The sequence below is a fragment of the Stigmatopora nigra genome, chromosome 23 (assembly GCF_051989575.1).
Source record: "Stigmatopora nigra isolate UIUO_SnigA chromosome 23, RoL_Snig_1.1, whole genome shotgun sequence".
NCBI lineage: Eukaryota > Metazoa > Chordata > Actinopteri > Syngnathiformes > Syngnathidae > Stigmatopora > Stigmatopora nigra.
This window is the reverse complement of record NC_135530.1, coordinates 5,814,064-5,833,392: the sequence shown is the minus strand read 5'-3', so window position 1 is coordinate 5,833,392 and position 19,329 is coordinate 5,814,064. Positions and strand designations below refer to the sequence as shown.

Here is a 19,329-nt window from a genome sequence, read left to right as displayed (position 1 = left end):
ATACCTTTTTTTCTTGAGGAATGTAGGCTAAGTTGTTGCTACTTGCAGCTCTAGTTAAGACTACATTCTTTATACACATGTATATATTTGAACTCTTTCTCATCCTCAACTCAAGAACTCTCTTGCTCTCTCTTTTTTCAGGCCTGAGTGGACAGCCGGGAGACATTGAGAAGAGGAAAGCGGTGTTTGGGCAAAATTTCATCCCGCCCAAAAAGCCCAAAACCTTCTTGCAATTAGTTTGGGAGGCGCTGCAGGATGTCACACTGATTATCCTGGAAGTGGCAGCTGTCGTTTCACTTGGCCTTTCTTTTTACAGACCTCAAGACGCCGAAAGAGAAGGTAGCTCGGATAACGCCGCGGCCCGTTTTGGTTATAGTTGCCGAGTCCTCCGGTCGCATTGTTTATTTCCGGGCATCTTTATTTGGAGAGTTGACACGCACGACCGCTCTTTGTTTGCCTTCTTTTCCCTTCCGTGGGCAGACTGCGGAAAGGCCGCCGGCGGCGGCGAGGATGAGCACGAGGCGGAAGCGGGCTGGATCGAGGGTGCCGCCATCTTGTTGTCGGTCATCTGCGTGGTGCTGGTGACGGCCTTCAACGACTGGAGCAAAGAGAAGCAGTTTCGTGGCCTCCAGAGCCGCATCGAACAGGAGCAGAAGTTCACCGTGGTTCGCGGCGGGCAGGTCATTCAGATCCCTGTGGCTGAGATCGTCGTGGGGGACGTGGCCCAAATCAAATACGGTGAGACCAATCGGCCACCGTTCTTGCGGTGCTCGGACTTTTGGTCGCCGGTCTTATAGTCCCTTTTGGTCGCCGGTCAAATGGTGACAAAGAGTTTACTGTTGAAACCAGCTCTCAAAATTATATTCATGAGAGAGAGTTTAATATCTAAGAGAGAAAGTTTAATATCTAAGTACTGTTGAAATCTGTAGATATATAGATATTAAACTCTCATGAATATAATTTTGAGAGCTGCTTTCAACAGTACCTAGATATTAAACAGTGCTTGGATATTAAACAGTACTTGGATATTAAACAGTACATGGATAATAAACAGTACTTGGATATTAAACAGTACTTGGATATTAAACAGTACATGGATAATAAACAGTACTTGGATATTAAACAGTACTTAGATAGTAAACAGTACTTAGATAGTCAACAGCACTTAGATATTAAACTCTCTCATGAATATAATTTTGAGAGCTGGTTTCAACAGTAAACTCTCTCATCATTTGACCGGCGACCAAAAGTCCGGTCACGTTTCTTGCAGAGGGGTGGGGCGCCCATTTGACCATTTGCTTGCTTTGCAGGAGATCTTTTGCCCGCCGACGGTCTCCTCATCCAAGGCAACGATTTGAAGATCGATGAGAGCTCTCTCACGGGAGAGTCTGATCACGTCAAGAAGACGCAACAAAAAGATTTAATGCTTTTATCAGGTAAGACTGAGCCACAATGGTGCTTAATCGCCATTATTCGTCGCAATATGCTCTCATTTTAGCATAAGGGTCGTTTTTCACATTTTTTTGGGTTCCATCGAGTGTTCTGCTCTCTTGGCAATCTACCTAAGCGGTTATTTTGGTCCGCACACTTGGGGAAACTTCAAATGGCCAATCCTCTTCTCTCCAAAAGGCACCCACGTGATGGAGGGCTCAGGGAAAATGGTGGTCACGGCAGTGGGTGTCAACTCACAAACCGGAATTATTTTCACGCTGCTCGGTGCGGCCGAGGATGACGATGACGAGGATGAAGATGAAAAGAAGAAGGAAAAAGAAGAGAAGAAGAAACAGAGAAAAAGTGAGAATCATCATGGCCTCATTTACTTTCTGTTCAGTTATTCCATTTCCTCAATAACCGTATATTCCTGCTTTTTTTTTGTTCAGACAAGAAGCAGGACGGTTCCGTTGAAAATCGGAAGAAAGGTGAGTAGCATGATTTTTAGTCAGTTTTGTCACTTGAAAAATGAGCCAAAATAGGCAGAATGATTGACCTTAAAGCTTCAGGTTGCTAATGACGCCTTTACAAGTGGAATGTCCTGGAAAAGGTCGTGTTGTGTGTGGTTGATTTCTGTGGAGTTTATTTGGAATGCGGTGGAACGAGTCGGAACGCACGAATGATGGCCCCCACTAACGCCAACAGCAATGGCGGTAATGGGTAGTTGATCCAATTTAAAGTGTGCCCAATGCTTAGCCTGGACCATATTTATTAGCCGCCATCATCCTTCCCTTTCGGTGGCTTTTTTCTCCCGCTAGTACTTTCTGACAAGGCGTGCTCGGTCGTCCTGACACGCCGTCTGTCTCCCCCTTTTTCCTCGCCTGGCATATTGCCTGTCCGGATGTTTGGTCGCCGGTCTTTTGGTCGCCAGTCAAATGGTGACAGAGAGTTTACTGTTGAAATCAGCTCTCAAAACTATATTCATGAGAGAGAGTTTAATATCTAAGAGAGAGAGTTTCTTATCTAGGTACTGTTTAATATCTAAGTTCTGTTGGAAACAGCTCTCAAAATAATAATCATCAGAGAGAGTGTAATATATAAGAAAGTCATTTTAATATCTAAGTACTGTTAAATATCTAAGTACTGTTTAATATCTAAGTACTGTTTAATGTCTAAGTAATGTTTAATATCTAAGTACTGTTGAAACCAGCCTCAAAATTATATTCCTGAGAGAGTTTAATATCTAAGGGAGTTTAATTTCCAGGTACTGTTTAATAGATAAGAGTTTAATATCTAAATATCTACTGTTTTCAACCGTACTATTAAAATATATTAACAGTACTTAAATATTAAACTCTCTCTTAGATATTAAATTCTCTAATAGATATTAAACTTTGTCCCTTTGATAATAAACTTTCTCTCATGAATACAATTTTGAGAGCTGGTTTCAACAGTACTTAGATATCAAACATTACTTGGATATTAAACAGTACTTGGATATTAAACAGTACTTGGATATTAAACAGTACTTATATATTAAACTTTATCTCATAGATATTAAACTCTCTCTCATGAATATAATTTTGAGAGCTGGTTTCCACAGTAAACTCTCTCACTATTTGACCGGCGACCAAAAGGGACCAAAAGACCGGCGACCAAACGTCTGAGCACTGGCACATTGTGCTTTGGGCAGCAGGTGCTACCCAATCCAGTTACAGCGATTAGCAGTGTGGAGATTAAAGCCACGCAACAAGTCCCGGGCCCAGAACATCTGCTTCTCCCCATCCAGTCCACCTACTCCACTTCTGCCCGGCTTTTGGCTTTGACAGTTTTTTTCCCATGGGAGGGTCTGGCTCGAAAGCTGGTGAGCGGGGCTCCTGGGCCGTGCCTCACCGTGGCCCATGACTCGAGTCCGCTAGCGTGAACCCCAGTCCCCCCGCATGCGGATTCCCCATCCGCCTGCCAGGACGTGGCCGTAACCCTTTAGACTAAGATTACTCTGGCCGTGTGAGTCCAGAACTAACCGAAGTCCGCGGCAGCAGCGGTAACTCTGCGCTCATCCTCCCCGCCCCCTTCACGCCGTACTTTCGCCTTGTCACGGGCGCGTCGTCGCATGAGGCGTTTAATTAAATCATCCCAAGTTTGAAGGAAGAAAGATGTGACAATTGTCCTGGAGGGCTTTCACAACTTGGCACGATGAATGATTTTAGTGCGCCTGTGCAGAGACGAGACCTAATATTTTATCAGCTTCCCAGTCTTCAGGATTCCCTTCTGTTCTTACTGCGAGAGAGGGGAGGTCCGGAATATACAGATGGGGAGACCTGTTTTTCATATAAATACAATCATTTATTTGTTATATTTCACGATAGAGGTAAGATCTGGCCTGACCCGACCCGCGGGTAATAATTTTCGGCTTGGCCCGAGGAATTGGTACTCGGACGTTTGGTTGCTGGTCATTTGGTCGCCGGTCTTTAGGTCGCCGGTGAAATGGTGAGAGTTTACTGTTGAAAGTAGCTCTCAAACTTATATTCATGAGAGAGAGAGTTTAATATCTAAGTTTTGTTTAATATCTAAGTACATCTGACCGGCGACCTAAAGGGACCAAAAGATAGGCGACCAAAACACAGGCGACCAAAAGACAGGCGACCAAAAGACAGGCGACCAAAAGACAGGCGACCAAAAGACAGGCGACCAAAAGACAGGCGACCAAAAGACAGGCGACCAAAAGACAGGCGACCAAAAGACAGGCGACCAAAAGACAGGCGACCAAAAGACAGGCGACCAAAAGACAGGCGACCAAAAGACAGGCGACCAAAAGACAGGCGACCAAAAGACAGGCGACCAAAAGACAGGCGACCAAAAGACAGGCGACCAAACGTCTGGTCACGGATGAATTAACTTGATTTGCAGGCTGGAGCCCAAAGCAAACCCGAAATTTTTGTTTTATCTGTGAGGACTCGGGCCTTCTGTGTTTTATCCAAAAATTACCAATTATTTATTTTATTTTAAGTATTCCTTATTTTTAATCATTAACACACTGGTTGTCATTGACGGCGATAGGAGTCCAATTCATTTGGACTCAGAAAGGCAACAAGATTTTTTAATGGGACATATTTAAGGATATTTTCATCATTTGGTGCCGGCCAATAAAAACTGGGCAGCGAGCCGCACTTGGCGGTAGTTTTAACACCGCTGCTGAAAATTGTCTGGAGTTATGAGTGGGCGTGTGACCGATTTTGTGTGACACTTGTGACGATAAGCGGCATGAAAAATGAATAATTGAATGACATCAAAGGCTTTCTTGCTTGCAGCAAAAGCGCAGGATGGCGCCGCCATGGAAATGCAGCCCCTAAACAGCGACGAGGGAGCCGACGCAGAGGAGAAAAAGAAAGCCAACCTGCCAAAAAAAGAGAAATCGGTCCTCCAGGGCAAGCTGACCAAACTCGCTGTGCAAATCGGCAAAGCGGGTAAGACACCACCTCATTTTTGCATTTTTGGACGTGACTTTGTTTGTTTTTTGTTAAAACACGTGGGCTGCCGTTAAGGGCGGGTGCTCGGACTTTTGGTCGCCGGTCTTTTGGTCACCGCTCAAATGGGGACAGAGAGTTTACTGTTGAAACCAGCTCCCAAAATTATATCCATGAGAGTTTAATATCTAAGTACTGTTGAAAACAGTAAATATTTAAATATTAAACTCTCTCATGAATATAATTTTGAGAGCTGGTTTCAACAGTACTTAGATATTATACAGTACTTGGATATTAAACAGTACTCAAATATTAAACAGTACTTAGATATTAAACAGTACTTAGATATTAAACAGTACTTAGATATTAAACAGTACTTAGATATTAAGCATTACTTAGATATTAAACAGTACTTAGATATTAAACAGTACTTAGATTTTAAACAGTACTTGGATATTAAACAGTACTTAGATATTAAACAGTACAATCAGTACTTAGATATTAAACAGTACAATCAGTACTTAGATATTAAACAGTACAATCAGTACTTAGATATTAAACTCTCTCTCTTAGATTTTAAACTCTCTCTCTTAGATATTAAACTCTCTCTTAGATATTAAACTCTCTCTCTTAGATATTAAACTCTCTCTTAGATATCATTTTGAGAGCTGGTTTCAACAGTGAACTCTGTCACCATTTGACCGACGACCAAAAGACCGGTGGCCAAAAGTCCGGTCACGTTAAAGGCGCTATTTCTCCAAGCCATTTGGACTGGGGGAGGCTGGCATTCTGGATATGCACCGGCGATTCACTCATTCACCTTCCTCCCATTCAGGATTGGTGATGTCGGCCATCACCGTGATTATCCTGGTGGTTCTCTTTGTGCTCAACACCTTCTGGATCCAAAACCTGCCTTGGGTCAAGGCCTGCACACCCATCTACATTCAGTTCTTTGTCAAATTCTTCATCATCGGTGTCACCGTGCTGGTGGTGGCCGTTCCCGAAGGCCTCCCCCTGGCCGTCACCATCTCCTTGGCGTACTCTGTCAAGGTACGAACTCTTAACCTGCTCACCCGCTGTTCCAACGGCTTACGCTTTAGCCTATTAAAAGCTGCAGCCCGGCTTGTTAAGGCTGCAACCGAGTGATACCTTAAAGCCGAGCGATGATCCCGCCGAATGTGGAAAGAGTAACACTTGTCGTCCTTGTGATAGAAAATGATGAAAGACAACAATTTGGTGCGCCACCTGGACGCCTGCGAGACCATGGGCAACGCCACGGCCATCTGCTCGGACAAGACGGGCACGCTGACTATGAACCGTATGACAGTGGTGCAGGCCTACGTGGCCGAGAAGCACTACAAGAAGGTGCCGGACCCAGAAAACATCCCCGCCTCCATTTTAGATTTCCTGATTCTGGGGATAGCGGTCAACTGCGCCTACACGACCAAAATCATGGTAAAAACTGACAATAGCGCGTCCCGATCCGGTGGAGAAACTCACCGTTTTTCTTCATTTGACTCCATCAGCCTCCGGAGAAAGAAGGCGGTCTGCCTCGCCAAGTGGGGAACAAGACCGAATGTGCCTTACTGGGATTTTCTAGCGACCTCAAGCGCGACTACCAGACCATTCGCAACGAAATCCCTGAGGAGAAGCTGCATAAAGTGTACACCTTCAACTCGGTGCGCAAGTCCATGAGCACGGTGCTGAAGATGGCCGACGGCAGCTACCGGATGTTCAGCAAAGGCGCTTCTGAAATCCTTCTGAAAAAGTAAGGTTTGAATGGCCTCAGTCTACAGGAGACATGGGCAAACTACGGCCCGCGGGCCACATATGGCCCGCTAGGCTTTTTAATCCGGCCCGCCAATGTTGTCCTAATGTTTTATTTAATTAAAAAAAAATTCTCCAAGATGGTGCTGTCACACGGAAGCCAGTGGCAGTAGCTCTGTCCACTCTTATTTGTTTTTGGTGTTTTACAGCCACTCTATCTTTTTTAAAGGACATTTTAATAATTCTTAATACATTCCTTTTTACTTTACTTTGCACTTTATACTTTTTACTTTAATGAGGAGTGAGGAGTATGTTAAAACTACGTCTTTTTTTCAGTTTATGTTTCATATGTACTGTTAACGGATGCACTTTTTTATATGTATCATATGTTGTCCTGGCCCGGCTCATCTGTCAAATTTTTAAAGTCAATGTGGCCCCCCCGGGCCCAAAAGTTTGCCCACCCCTGGTCTACAGCATGGGTGCTTTATATGTCAATCACCATGTACCAGTCCATCTCTGTGTTTTTAAAATTTTAATTTTGACTGAATTAGGCTCTCTGCCAACAACAACTTCTTATGTCTGCAGTGTGACAGCTGATCGTAAAGTGATACATTGATCTCGGACACTTCAAACGTGTACCTCCATTTTACAGTCCCTTAGCTGAAAAAGTGTGAGCACCCCTGAACATACCTGCTGAGCTTTGTCGGTGGCGCAGAAAAAAACATCAGAAAAGCGGAAAAGGTCGACTCCTTGAAAAGTAGAAAGTCTGAGCGGTTTTTGCTTGCTCAGGATACGGGTGAAATCCTCACGTCATGTCTTAAAGCAGCCTAAGCGCATCCCACCCGAGTCCCTTACTTTGCGACTTATAAACAGGCACTGAGAAAATGAGCCGGTAACAACTGCGTAAGCCTCTTAAGCGAGCGGGCTTGTTTTGAACCCGCCGAGGGCTTAATGTGACGTCACATTCGTGAGGCTCCACGTTCAAATGCTTTTGTTTTCCCCCCCTCTCACACCCCCCTCGTCCTATTTAGTTTTCTTGTTTTTTTTTTTGTTTTGTGCGCTTTCAGCTGTCTGTCATCGCCACGTTCTCTGCTCATAGGTGCTACAAAATCCTGACGGCGTCTGGCGAGTCCAAAGTGTTTCGTCCGCGAGACCGCGATGATATGGTGAAGAAAGTCATCGAGCCCATGGCCTCGGAAGGCTTGAGGACCATCTGCCTGGCGTACCGGGATTTCGCCACAGCGGATGGCGAGCCCGACTGGGACAATGAAAACGACATCCTTACCGGGCTCACGTGCATATGCGTGGTGGGCATCGAAGATCCCGTGAGGCCTGAGGTGATGAAAATGCGGAAATGTGTGGGAAAGGATTAGGCAGGGGGGAAAAAAAAGCAAGGCTCAACTGTTGTTGTTTTTTTTTTTTTTCAGGTGCCGGATGCCATCCGAAAGTGCCAGCGTGCTGGAATCACGGTGCGAATGGTAACGGGTGACAACATCAACACGGCGCGCGCCATTGCCAGTAAATGTGGCATCCTGCACCCTGGAGAAGACTTCCTCTGTTTGGAGGGCAAAGAGTTCAACCGACGGATCCGTAATGAAAAGGGAGAGGTGGGTCTATAGCTTGGAGCGTTTCTGAAAACACTTTGTAAAACCATTTATTTTTTCTGTAGATTGAGCAAGAGCGCATTGACAAGATATGGCCCAAACTACGAGTACTGGCGCGTTCGTCCCCAACGGACAAACACACTTTAGTTAAAGGTAGGATCAATGTTCCCTCAAATTTATTGTTGGTTTGGGCAGAAAGACAACCTCTCTGAGCGCACTGAGTACCAGTTTGAGCGACATCATCATCGCTCGCTATGGGTACACTAGTATCACACCTGCCATAAGCAGGTGCATGTCAATGTTCCCTCTAATTTTTCATGTAAAACATGCTCTAAAACACAAAAAAGCATAAGAGCGGAGAGAGCTACTTCAGATGGCTGCCGCGTAAAAGGCGCCATCATGGGGAAAGGGGTAAAAAAATAATAATAAGTTTGGATTTTATTTACTGCGCGCCGTATGATTGCTGCTGCGCAGAGAAGACGAGAGTAGTGCACAATTACGCTTAAAAGGAACATTGGAATCAACCAAGATTCAAATGGATTGCACCTCTACTACTAATAAACTAATTTTACGATATCTCATTTTATTTTATTTTTTTTAAAACTGCATGATGGAACGTCAACAGCACCAAAGACAGTAGATTGAGAAGCTTGAAAGCCAGAGGACAGAAGACGGATGATTAAATCTCATTATAGTGATCATGGGGGAAGGGGTAACAAAACAAAAAAAGAAAAAGAAAAAAGTTTGGATTTTATTTACTGCATGCCATATCATTGCTGCTGCGCAGAGAAGACGAGGGTAGTGCGCAATTGCACCTGCGCGCAGCTTAGAGTGAACATTGGGTAGGATCCATAAGAGCTCTCAAATCTTCGCATTTGACTCTCATCTTTTACCGCTTTAGGTATTATCGACAGCACCGTGACCGAGCGGCGACAAGTGGTCGCCGTCACGGGGGACGGCACCAACGACGGGCCCGCCTTGAAGAAAGCCGACGTGGGCTTTGCCATGGTGAGTCTGGTGGAAAAAAAGTGTGGCGGCCTCGGCATCCGCTTTGCCACGAATGGCTCTACACTCCTTGTCCGTTTCCTCCCGCAGGGTATCGCCGGCACCGACGTGGCCAAAGAGGCGTCGGACATCATCTTGACGGACGACAACTTCTCCAGCATCGTCAAGGCCGTCATGTGGGGACGCAACGTGTACGACAGCATTTCCAAGTTCTTGCAATTCCAGTTGACCGTCAACGTGGTGGCCGTCATCGTGGCCTTCACGGGCGCCTGCATCACACAGGTTAGAAAAATCGATGATCTATTCTAGCCACAAAATCAGTACATATTTAATGGCCCTCGTCCCACAGGATTCGCCGTTGAAGGCGGTGCAAATGTTGTGGGTCAACCTGATCATGGACACCTTTGCCTCGCTGGCGCTGGCCACGGAGCCTCCCACCGAAGCCCTGCTTTTCAGGAAGCCGTACGGCCGCAACAAGCCTCTCATCTCTCGCACCATGATGAAGAACATTCTGGGCCAGGGCGTGTACCAGCTGGTCATCATCTTCACGCTGCTTTTCGCCGGTACGGAACCAGCCGGGGCTTCTTCCTCTTCTCCGTGCTCTTCTTTGACGGTGCCCGGACGTTTGGTCGACGGTCAACTGATGACAGAGAGTTTACTGTTGAAACCAGCTCTCAAAATTCTATTTATGAGAGAGAGTTAAATATCTAAATATCTTGATTCATGAGTGAGAGAGAGTATATTATCTAAGTACTGTTTAATATCTAAGTACTGTTTAATATCTAGTGTTTAATATCTAAGTACTGTTTAATATTTAAGTACTGTTGAAAACAGTAGATATTTAGATATACTCTCATGAATATAAATTTGAGAGCTGGTTTCAACAGTACTTGGATATTAAACAGTTTTTGTATATTATACAGTACTTAAATATTAAACACTAGATATTAAACAGTACTTCGATAATAAACTCTCTCTCACTCATGAATCAACAGTAGATATTTAGATATTAAACTCTCTCTCATAAATAGAATTTTGAGAGCTGCTTTTAACAGTAAACTCTCTGTCATCATTTGAAGTACTGTTTACTATCTAAGTACTGTTTACTATCTAAGTACTGTAAAATATTCAAGTACTGTTTAATAGTCAAGTACTGTTTAATATCTAAGTACTGTTGAAACCAGCTCTCAAATTTATATTCATGAGTTTGATCTATAAGAGACAGAGTTTAATATCTAAGTACTGTATAATATCTAAGTACTGTTGAAAACAGTAGATATTTAGATATACTCTCATGAATATAAATTTGAGAGCTGGTTTCAACAGTACTTGGATATTATACAGTACTTGGATATTATACAGTACTTAGATATTATACAGTACTTAGATATTAAACTCTGTCTCTTAGATATCAAACTCATGAATATAATTTTGACAGCTGGTTTCAACAGTACTTAGATATTAAACAGTACTTGACTATTAAACAGTACTTGAATATTTTACAGTACTTAGATAGTAAACAGTACTTAGATAGTAAACAGTACTTAGATATTAAACTCTCTCATGAATATAATTTTGAGAGCTGGTTTCAACAGTAAACTCTCTGTCACCATTTGACTGGCGACCAAATGTCCGGTGACGCCCTTTGACACTCCTTTTGGCCCCTCAGGCGAGAACATGTTCGACATCGACAGCGGCAGGAACACGCCTCTCCGAGCGCCGCCTTCGGAACACTATACCATCGTCTTCAACACCTTCGTCCTGATGCAGCTGTTTAACGAGATCAACGCCCGCAAGATCCACGGCGAACGCAACGTCTTTGACGGCATCTTCAACAACCCCATCTTCTGCAGCATCGTTTTTGGCACCTTTGTCATCCAGGTGAGCCCACGCCCGGACCGGACCGTACGCGGCGACCTCTCTTCGCCACCAAACGGCTTCCTTGTCATCTTTACAGATCGTCATTGTGCAGTTTGGAGGGAAACCGTTTAGCTGCGTGGCTCTAAGCATCGATCAGTGGCTCTGGTGCACTTTCCTTGGTTTTGGCTCCTTGCTGTGGGGGCAGGTAAGATTGGGATTTGTAACTACACTCCCCAGCAGGGATCAGTGACCTTTTTGTCCGATAGAGCCATAAACAATTCATATTTTCAATTGTTATTCCTTAAGAGCCATACTCAGAATTTACTAGAAGTAAAAATGCATGAAAACGCTTTCATTTTTAGTCATTTCAATGCCTCTAAAGTAGAAAAAAGTCCCAGAATTATGTTGAGAAAATTGTTACCCTGATGCTAATCAATGGCATGCATGCATGCAGAAAGATTTAATTAAAAACTGGAAGATTAAAGTGACTCTAGACGTAGTGTCCAGATTTTAGCTCTCAGTTTAGCCGAGAGCCATAAGCACCCATCAAAAGAGCCACATGTGGCTCCCGAGGACTGTAGATCCTTAAGTCGCTGTTTCAAATCCAAAATGTTAGGTTCATCAATAATTATACTTATAATACCTATAATTATAAAACAATACAGGGGGACATCTGATTCAATTGTATATATTTAATTAAATTGGCATCTCTGAAGATCTATTTGCAAGGGAGAATACATTCCGACATCGTCCTCGTCACAAATGAAATTCTGGTGAGGAGCATTTTTCTCCTCCCCATTTAAGGACACAAATCAAAACAATTACAAGGTTATTGATTAATCCAATTGCGTACAGCTGTAACAATCATCACATATCAGGTATTCAATAATAACAATTAAGGTTGAAACTCAAAAAACAAAGAAGGAAAGTAAACAAACAAGCCTCCATTCGGCAAAACGATTCCATAATCAAGTGAAAAAAGCGTCACAATTTACGACAATATACGATTAATCACGAAAGTTGTTGGATAGCCATCACGCTGGAATCAAAACAATTCAAGAGTCATGCACAGATCTTCATTGCGAACCCAGATCAACAATCCCCGGACCCCGAGACTGGGTGAAATGTCAGGTCAATAGTCCTCAGAATAGGGCAAAACAATACACACATTTATAATAGTATCCCAGAATAACCCCAACAGTTCCCGATCCCTGTATTAACGCATTCACAGCCATTGACGCCAACATACATCCAATGCATTTTGACTGTAAGGTTTTTTTCCCCCTTTCCAGGTCATATCCTCCATACCAACTAGTCGATTAAAGTTCCTGAAAACTGCAGGCCACGGCACCCAGAAGGAAGAGATTCCCGACGAAGAACTGGAGGAGCTGGACGACATGGACGAAATCGATCACGCCGAGCGAGAACTCCGTCGTGGCCAGATTCTGTGGTTCCGCGGCCTCAACCGCATCCAGACTCAGGTAATGAACCACGGACACTCCAGGCTGATCTAAAGAAAACCAAAAGCCATAAAGTCTCTTAACTCTTTATTATCACTTGCAGCGGCACTGGTTTTAACTTGCACAGTGAACGCCCCCTTGTGGTTTGCGGGGCGTTCAGGCTATGAGAACGGTGGCTGAGCAATTATTCCTGATGTAACCAAACTCTTTTAAGCAGCAAAGCCATAGCAAAAACAAAAGAAAAATGAGCAAAAATTGCAGGGGTTCGCTTTAAAGCAGTGGTCGGGAACCTTTTTTGATAGATATAGTTATAAACAAATCATATTTTCAAATGTTATTCATTGAGAGCCATACTGAGAATTTAAAAGTCAAAATACCTCAAATGAGTGGATTTTTTTTTGTCATTTCACCTCTTTTTAAGTACAAAAAGTCTGTATTCTTTGGACATAACATTATCATGCTATTGCTAATCAATGAGTACCAATGAGAGTACATAGAAAGGTCGAATGATAAAAAAAAATGTGATAAAATTGTGTTAAATGCCGTGTCAACATGCTCTCTCATCAACAATTTCAATATTTTTTTACCTCACAGTTTAGCGGAGAGCCATATGCACTCATCCAAAGAGCCACATATGACTCCCGAGCCATAGGTGCCCTACCCTTGCTCTAAAGTTAACCCGAAAAGCGGACGGAAAGCAACCGATGGAGGGTTTTGAGAAACACCAATCGGCCTGTATCTGAGCAAATCTACCCCCCCCCCCCCCCCCCATCTCTCTTCTTCTTCTTTTTTTTAATCAAAGTCAAATTCCCCAAAATGACTTTTGGGTGCTTGGATGCTAAAGATAATGTCTACTGCTATGATTTCACCTTTTTTTTCTCTGTATTTCTTTCTTTTTCTTTCTTTCTTTCTGTCTCTCCCTCCTCTGGGTTTTCTCCTGTACCGTTGTGTGGTTCTTTGCAGATGGATGTAGTGAGCGCTTTCCAGAGCGGAACCTCCTTTCAGGGTGCTCTGAGGCGGCAGGCCTCCAACTCCAGCCAGCAGCAGCAACACGATGTAACCAATGTTTCTAGCCCTACACATGTAGCCTTTTCCACAACCTCCTCCTCCTCCAACACCACTACTTGTCCTCCTCCTCTTCCTACTACTACTACTACTCCTCCTCCTCCTACTACTCCTCCCACCAACAACAACAACTACAACAACAACGCCGCTGCCACCAACTCCGCTCCTGCCGCCGTGGGGTGTGAGTGCGTGTTCTCCTCTCGTGCATGAGACGTTTTCCCTCTTCTAACCGCCCTCAAAGCTTTTCCTGTCCAACCCCCCCCCCCAAAAAAAAAAGGCAAACCACGCATCTCATCCAGCTTGGATACCACGTGACGTCCTTCTTTATCTATGTACCCATGCCACTATGAGGTGGCTTCTGGCGTGGAGATGTTTTTTTTTTCTCTGTTTCATCACTTCACAACATCCGTTCCGCTTCTGCTTGGAATGTTATTTTTGGGATTGTGATGAATAACCTGAGAAATGTCTGCATTATTCTGCAATGTTTTCCCCATTTTGAGCAGGTTGTGTCTGCAGCTGCCTCAGTCAGTCTTTGCAACCCCGCACACGTCTCTCACCCTCGTGTCGCAGTGCTCTAAATCAGGGGTAGGGAACCTATGGCTCGGGAGCCACATGTGGCTCTTTGGATGGGTGTATATGGCTCTTTGCTAAACCTGTGAGCTAAAATATGGAAATTGTTGGTGACAGAAGGGAGATATTACATCTAGAACTGCTTTAATCTTCATTTTTTTGCAGTAAGCATTCTCTCATTGATTGGCAACAGCATAAGAATCTTTTAACAAAAAATTCATTTTTTTCCACTTTAAAAGTGGTGAAATTACAAAAAAAAATTGAAAAGGCACTCGTTTGTTTTCATTTTTTTTTTGCAGTAGAATATTTTGGAACGCATCCTCTCATTGATTGGCAACAGCATAAGAATCTTTTAAAAAATATTCATTTTTTTCCACTTTAAAAGTGAAATTACAACCAAAAAATTGTAAAGGCATTCGTTTGTTTTCATTTTTTTTGCAGTAGAATATTCTGGAACGCATCCTCTCATTGATTGGCAACAGCATAAGAATCTTTTAAAAAAAATCCTTTTTTTCCACTTTAAAAGTGGTGAAATTACAACAACAAAAAAATTGAAAAGGCACTCGTTTACATGTATGTATTTTAACTTTTAAATTCGTAGTATGGCTCACAAGAAATAACATTGGAAAATATCAATTGTTTGTGGCTCTCTTTGTCAAAAAAAGGTTCCCAACCCCTGCTCTAAATGTTGGGTCAATTTTTTGAGTATACGCCCATAGACATTGCTTTTTAAAGGCCTCAAAAGAGGGCGAGAATGGGGTGATCCGGACCGGTCCCCCCCACCCCCTCGCGGCTCTTCTCTCTTGCAGATCTTCTGGATTGATTGGGAAATTGTCGGCCGTTTTTCCCCCCCACAGGTGGAGGAAGCTCAGTAACTTTTCATTGCAGGTCCTTCTTACCAAATGGCGCCAGTTGGTCCTTCTTTAGATTCTGTGAAAATATGTCATGGGCTATACTCAAAGGTTTACCGCCGGTAGAGCACAAGGTAGCACACGTTCTGCATGGGTTGGCTCTCGTGTGCCATTTTTGTTTAGTTTTTGGTCTAACGATGTTGCTTGTGGACGTGCTTGGCTGCAGCAGCTTTTTTTTGTTGGCTTGGACTCCACAAATTGAGAAAAAAACAGGCATTTGAATTGAATTGAATGCCTTTTATTGTCACTATAATGAGATTTAATCATCTGTCTTCTGTCCTCTGGCTTTCCTGTCATCCGTTTCATCTCCTGTCTTTTTGTTTTTCCATCTTCTCAATCTACTGTCTTTGGTGTTGTTGACTTTCCATCATGCAGTTTTAAAAAAAAAAAAAAAAAATTAAATGAGATATCGTTAAATTAGTTTATTAGAAGTAGAGGTGCAATCCATTTGAATCTTGGTTGATTCTAATGTTCCCTTTAAGCGTAATTGCACACTACAGTGTTCCCTCAGTTTTCGCGGTTAATGGGGACCGGGACCACCCGCGATGAGTAAATTTCAGCGAAGTAGGGATTCCCCTTCAAAAATGCTTAATTTGAATTTAATTCAAAAAAAAAATGTATTTTTTTTAAAAAAAATTTACCCCCCTGTATACAGTACACCATATAGAATACGGGTAGAGAGAGTGAAATTCATGTTATAACAAAAAAAACTGTAAAATATGTTGTTTCAATGTAATTGTATTTTTTTTTCCCCAAAAAATCCGCGAAGCTCTGAGTCCGCGGTGGCTGAGCCGCAAAGTAGCGAGGGAACACTGCACTCTCGTCTTCTCTGCGCAGTAGCAATCATATTGTGCGCAGTAAATAAAATCCAAACTTTTTAATTTTTTAAATTTTTTTTTTATTACGCCTTTACCCATGATGGCGCCGTTTACGCGGCAGCCAGTGGCAGTACCTCTGTCCACTCTTATGGTTTTTTGTGTTTTACAGGATGTTTTACATGAAAAATTAGACGGAACATTGACATGCACTTGCTTATGGCAAATGTGAAACTGGTGTGTCCATAACGAGCAATGATGATGTCGCTTACACTGGTACTCAGTGCGCTCAGGGAGGTTGTCTTTCTGCCCAGACCAATGAAAAATTAGAGGGAACATTGGATGATTCTCCCAGTTTGAATGGATTAAGCGTCTATTGCTGTCACAGCAGCCAATGCGTTCATCTCTTGTTTGGTCCTCCTGTTCTAACGTTTGTCAAATCTACCTCTTCTACTACGCATGTCCAACTTTTCGGGCATTGAGTCCCTCCCTTGCTTATTTAGCATTTTTAAAGGAATAATCCGATACTCAATCTGAGCCTTTGGTGACAAACCAGCACTCTTGACACACTGGTTTTGGGTTTGTCACTCATTCACAGTGTCAGAAACGACCCGCACGTGTTTTACTGACGGCGTTCTTGTGTTGAGGCCTGTACTAAAAACTCACTTCGTATTGACTGGGCTTGCCAAAAGTGAGCTTTTTCATCTGAACCCTCTTTTCTGACCGCCTGCAGATCCGCGTGGTGAATGCATTCCGCAGCTCCATCTCCCTCTATGAGGGCCTGGAGAAGCCCGAATCGCGGACCTCCATCCACAACTTTATGACCCACCCGGAGTTTCGGATAGAGGACTCGGAGCCGCACATACCCCTGATAGACGACACGGACGCCGAGGACGACGCTCCCACCAAACGCAACTCGGCCAGCCCCCGCACTGCCTCGCCCTCACCCTCGCCAGCCGGCTCGCCCTCCCCCAGCCCGGCACTTAACGCCGCCGCCTCCCCCAACCAGAACAATAATGCTGTGGATAGCAGCAACCACCTCCTGCCGGAGGCCACCAAAGCGGGCGACCACCCGGTACCGGGCAGTCCCTTACACAGCCTGGAGACCTCCCTTTGATCGCAAAGCACGTCCCCCTCCTCCCTGAAAGGCACCTTACCACTTTTCTACACCAAGGGGGGAGCAACCCGAGGCTGGAGTGGGACCGGATCGACGTTGGAAGGAACCTGACGGCTGGCGCAGACATTTTGATGTTCTCTTCTTCTCGGCTTGTTCTTCCTTAACCGCAGCGGAAGTCGGCCCACCCAGCCCGGACTTCTCCAACCCCCATTTTTCTGGTTTGCCCAACTGGACAAAGGTGTCATTCGGAACTCTTGTTTGCAAGTGACCTGTTTTTCTTATTCTATTCCTACTATTAATATTATCCGAACGCGGCGACGAGGACGACTGGTTGGCCGTGATGACGGTGATGGACGTCCAATACGTTTGAAACGGGAAAGTTGGCAGCCTTCCCAGTTCCCGATGGATTGGACGTCGGCAAGTGGTAAAGTCATTTCAATGAAGAAGGAGACGAGCCGCTATTAGGGATAAGGTCAAACGGCTACATGTAGTTTTGGACGTCTATCGCCGTTAATAGCGCTGTATCTCTATGGTGTTGTACATTTTTAGCTCTCCGGCCCCTTCGCTCACACGAAAAACTCATTTCTGCTCCATTTGGCTGTTAATATTTTGACTTATTTATGTTCATGGAGGGAAAAAGCCGGTCTGTTTACAAAGTTTGTAGATACTTTTATTCTGTTTGTAGGCAAAAGAGCTTCCTGATGTATGATGCAGAAAACTGGGGACTGATTTCAAAACTAAAAATATACCCCCAAAAAAAGGCTGAGATTATTTCAGATACTGCTGTATTTTCAGGAAAAAAAAGGGTGTTTCAAGTGAAACTTAAGTATTTTTGCCTGCAAGGTTTATTTGTTTTTATATATATATATATATATATATATATATATATATATATATATATATATATATATATATATATATATATATATATATATATATATATATATATATATATATATATATATATATATATATATATATATATATATATATATATATATATATATATATATATATATATATATATATATATATATATATATATATATATATATATATATATATATATATATATATATATATATATATATATATATATATATATATATATATATATATATATATATATATATATATATATATATATATATATATATATATATATATATATATATATATATATATATATATATATATATATATATATATATATATATATATATATATATATATATATATATATATATATATATATATATATATATATATATATATATATATATATATATATATATATATATATATATATATATATATATATATATATATATATATATATATATATATATATATATATATATATATATATATATATATATATATATATATATATATATATATATATATATATATATATATATATATATATATATATATATATATATATATATATATATATATATATATATATATACATACATATATACATATATATATATATACATATATATATATATACATATATACATATATACATATATACATATATACATATATACATATATACATATATACATATATATATATATATATATATATATATATATATATATATATATATATATATATATATATATATATATATATATATATATATATATATATATATATATATATATATATATATATATATATATATATATATATATATATATATATATATATATGTGTGTATATATGTATATATATATATCTATATATACATATTTATATATATGTATGTATATATAATATATGTGTATATACATACTATATGTAGATATATATACATATGTATGTATATTTATATATATGTGTATATATATAATGTGTATATATATTTATATTTATATATATATATATATATATATATTTGTAGATAAAAATAGAAACTTCTAGCCAAACCAATAAACACTAAGTCTTGAATAGAGAGAAGGTACACCCGGCGCCCCCGATGATATGTTTGGAGCATCGCTATAAATATTTACTCACTAGTTTCCACGTGCACAAAACCTTCCGACAAAAAAAAAAAAGAAATCCTCATTTTCATCCGTTATCTTGTGTTCAAAAGATTTCCACATGTTGAAAGCTTCTCACCGTTGTTGAAAGCTTCTCACCGTTAAAATAAAAAAAGGTTGGAATCCACGGGGCTCGTATTTAGCGAACACATTCAAAACCAGGCAACAACGCATAACACAAAACAACTTGGGTTCAATTG

At 41.5% G+C, this 19,329-nt stretch overlaps 1 protein-coding gene across 3 annotated transcripts in view; it reads left to right on the top strand.

The window, feature by feature from the left end:
* Positions 1–17,913, top strand: part of atp2b1a (ATPase plasma membrane Ca2+ transporting 1a) — a 31,782-nt gene extending 13,869 nt beyond the window's left edge. The window contains exons 3-22 of one of the 3 annotated variants that reach the window (XM_077709334.1): positions 142–339; positions 481–738; positions 1,311–1,436; positions 1,630–1,794; positions 1,881–1,919; positions 4,743–4,898; positions 5,734–5,948; positions 6,111–6,353; positions 6,425–6,666; positions 7,765–8,002; positions 8,093–8,272; positions 8,335–8,422; positions 9,171–9,277; positions 9,365–9,556; positions 9,624–9,837; positions 10,944–11,155; positions 11,232–11,339; positions 12,427–12,615; positions 13,558–13,650; positions 16,689–17,913. In XM_077709334.1, the coding sequence (XP_077565460.1) occupies positions 142–339; positions 481–738; positions 1,311–1,436; positions 1,630–1,794; positions 1,881–1,919; positions 4,743–4,898; positions 5,734–5,948; positions 6,111–6,353; positions 6,425–6,666; positions 7,765–8,002; positions 8,093–8,272; positions 8,335–8,422; positions 9,171–9,277; positions 9,365–9,556; positions 9,624–9,837; positions 10,944–11,155; positions 11,232–11,339; positions 12,427–12,615; positions 13,558–13,650; positions 16,689–17,072 (3,647 nt within the window). In that variant the 3' untranslated portion in view covers positions 17,073–17,913. Of the gene's footprint in view, positions 1–141; positions 340–480; positions 739–1,310; positions 1,437–1,629; positions 1,795–1,880; positions 1,920–4,742; positions 4,899–5,733; positions 5,949–6,110; positions 6,354–6,424; positions 6,667–7,764; positions 8,003–8,092; positions 8,273–8,334; positions 8,423–9,170; positions 9,278–9,364; positions 9,557–9,623; positions 9,838–10,943; positions 11,156–11,231; positions 11,340–12,426; positions 12,616–13,557; positions 13,841–16,688 lie in introns of all 3 variants that reach the window. The other 2 variants (XM_077709333.1, XM_077709332.1) reach the window with 2 other exon arrangements.
* Positions 17,914–19,329: the final 1,416 nt, after the last annotated feature.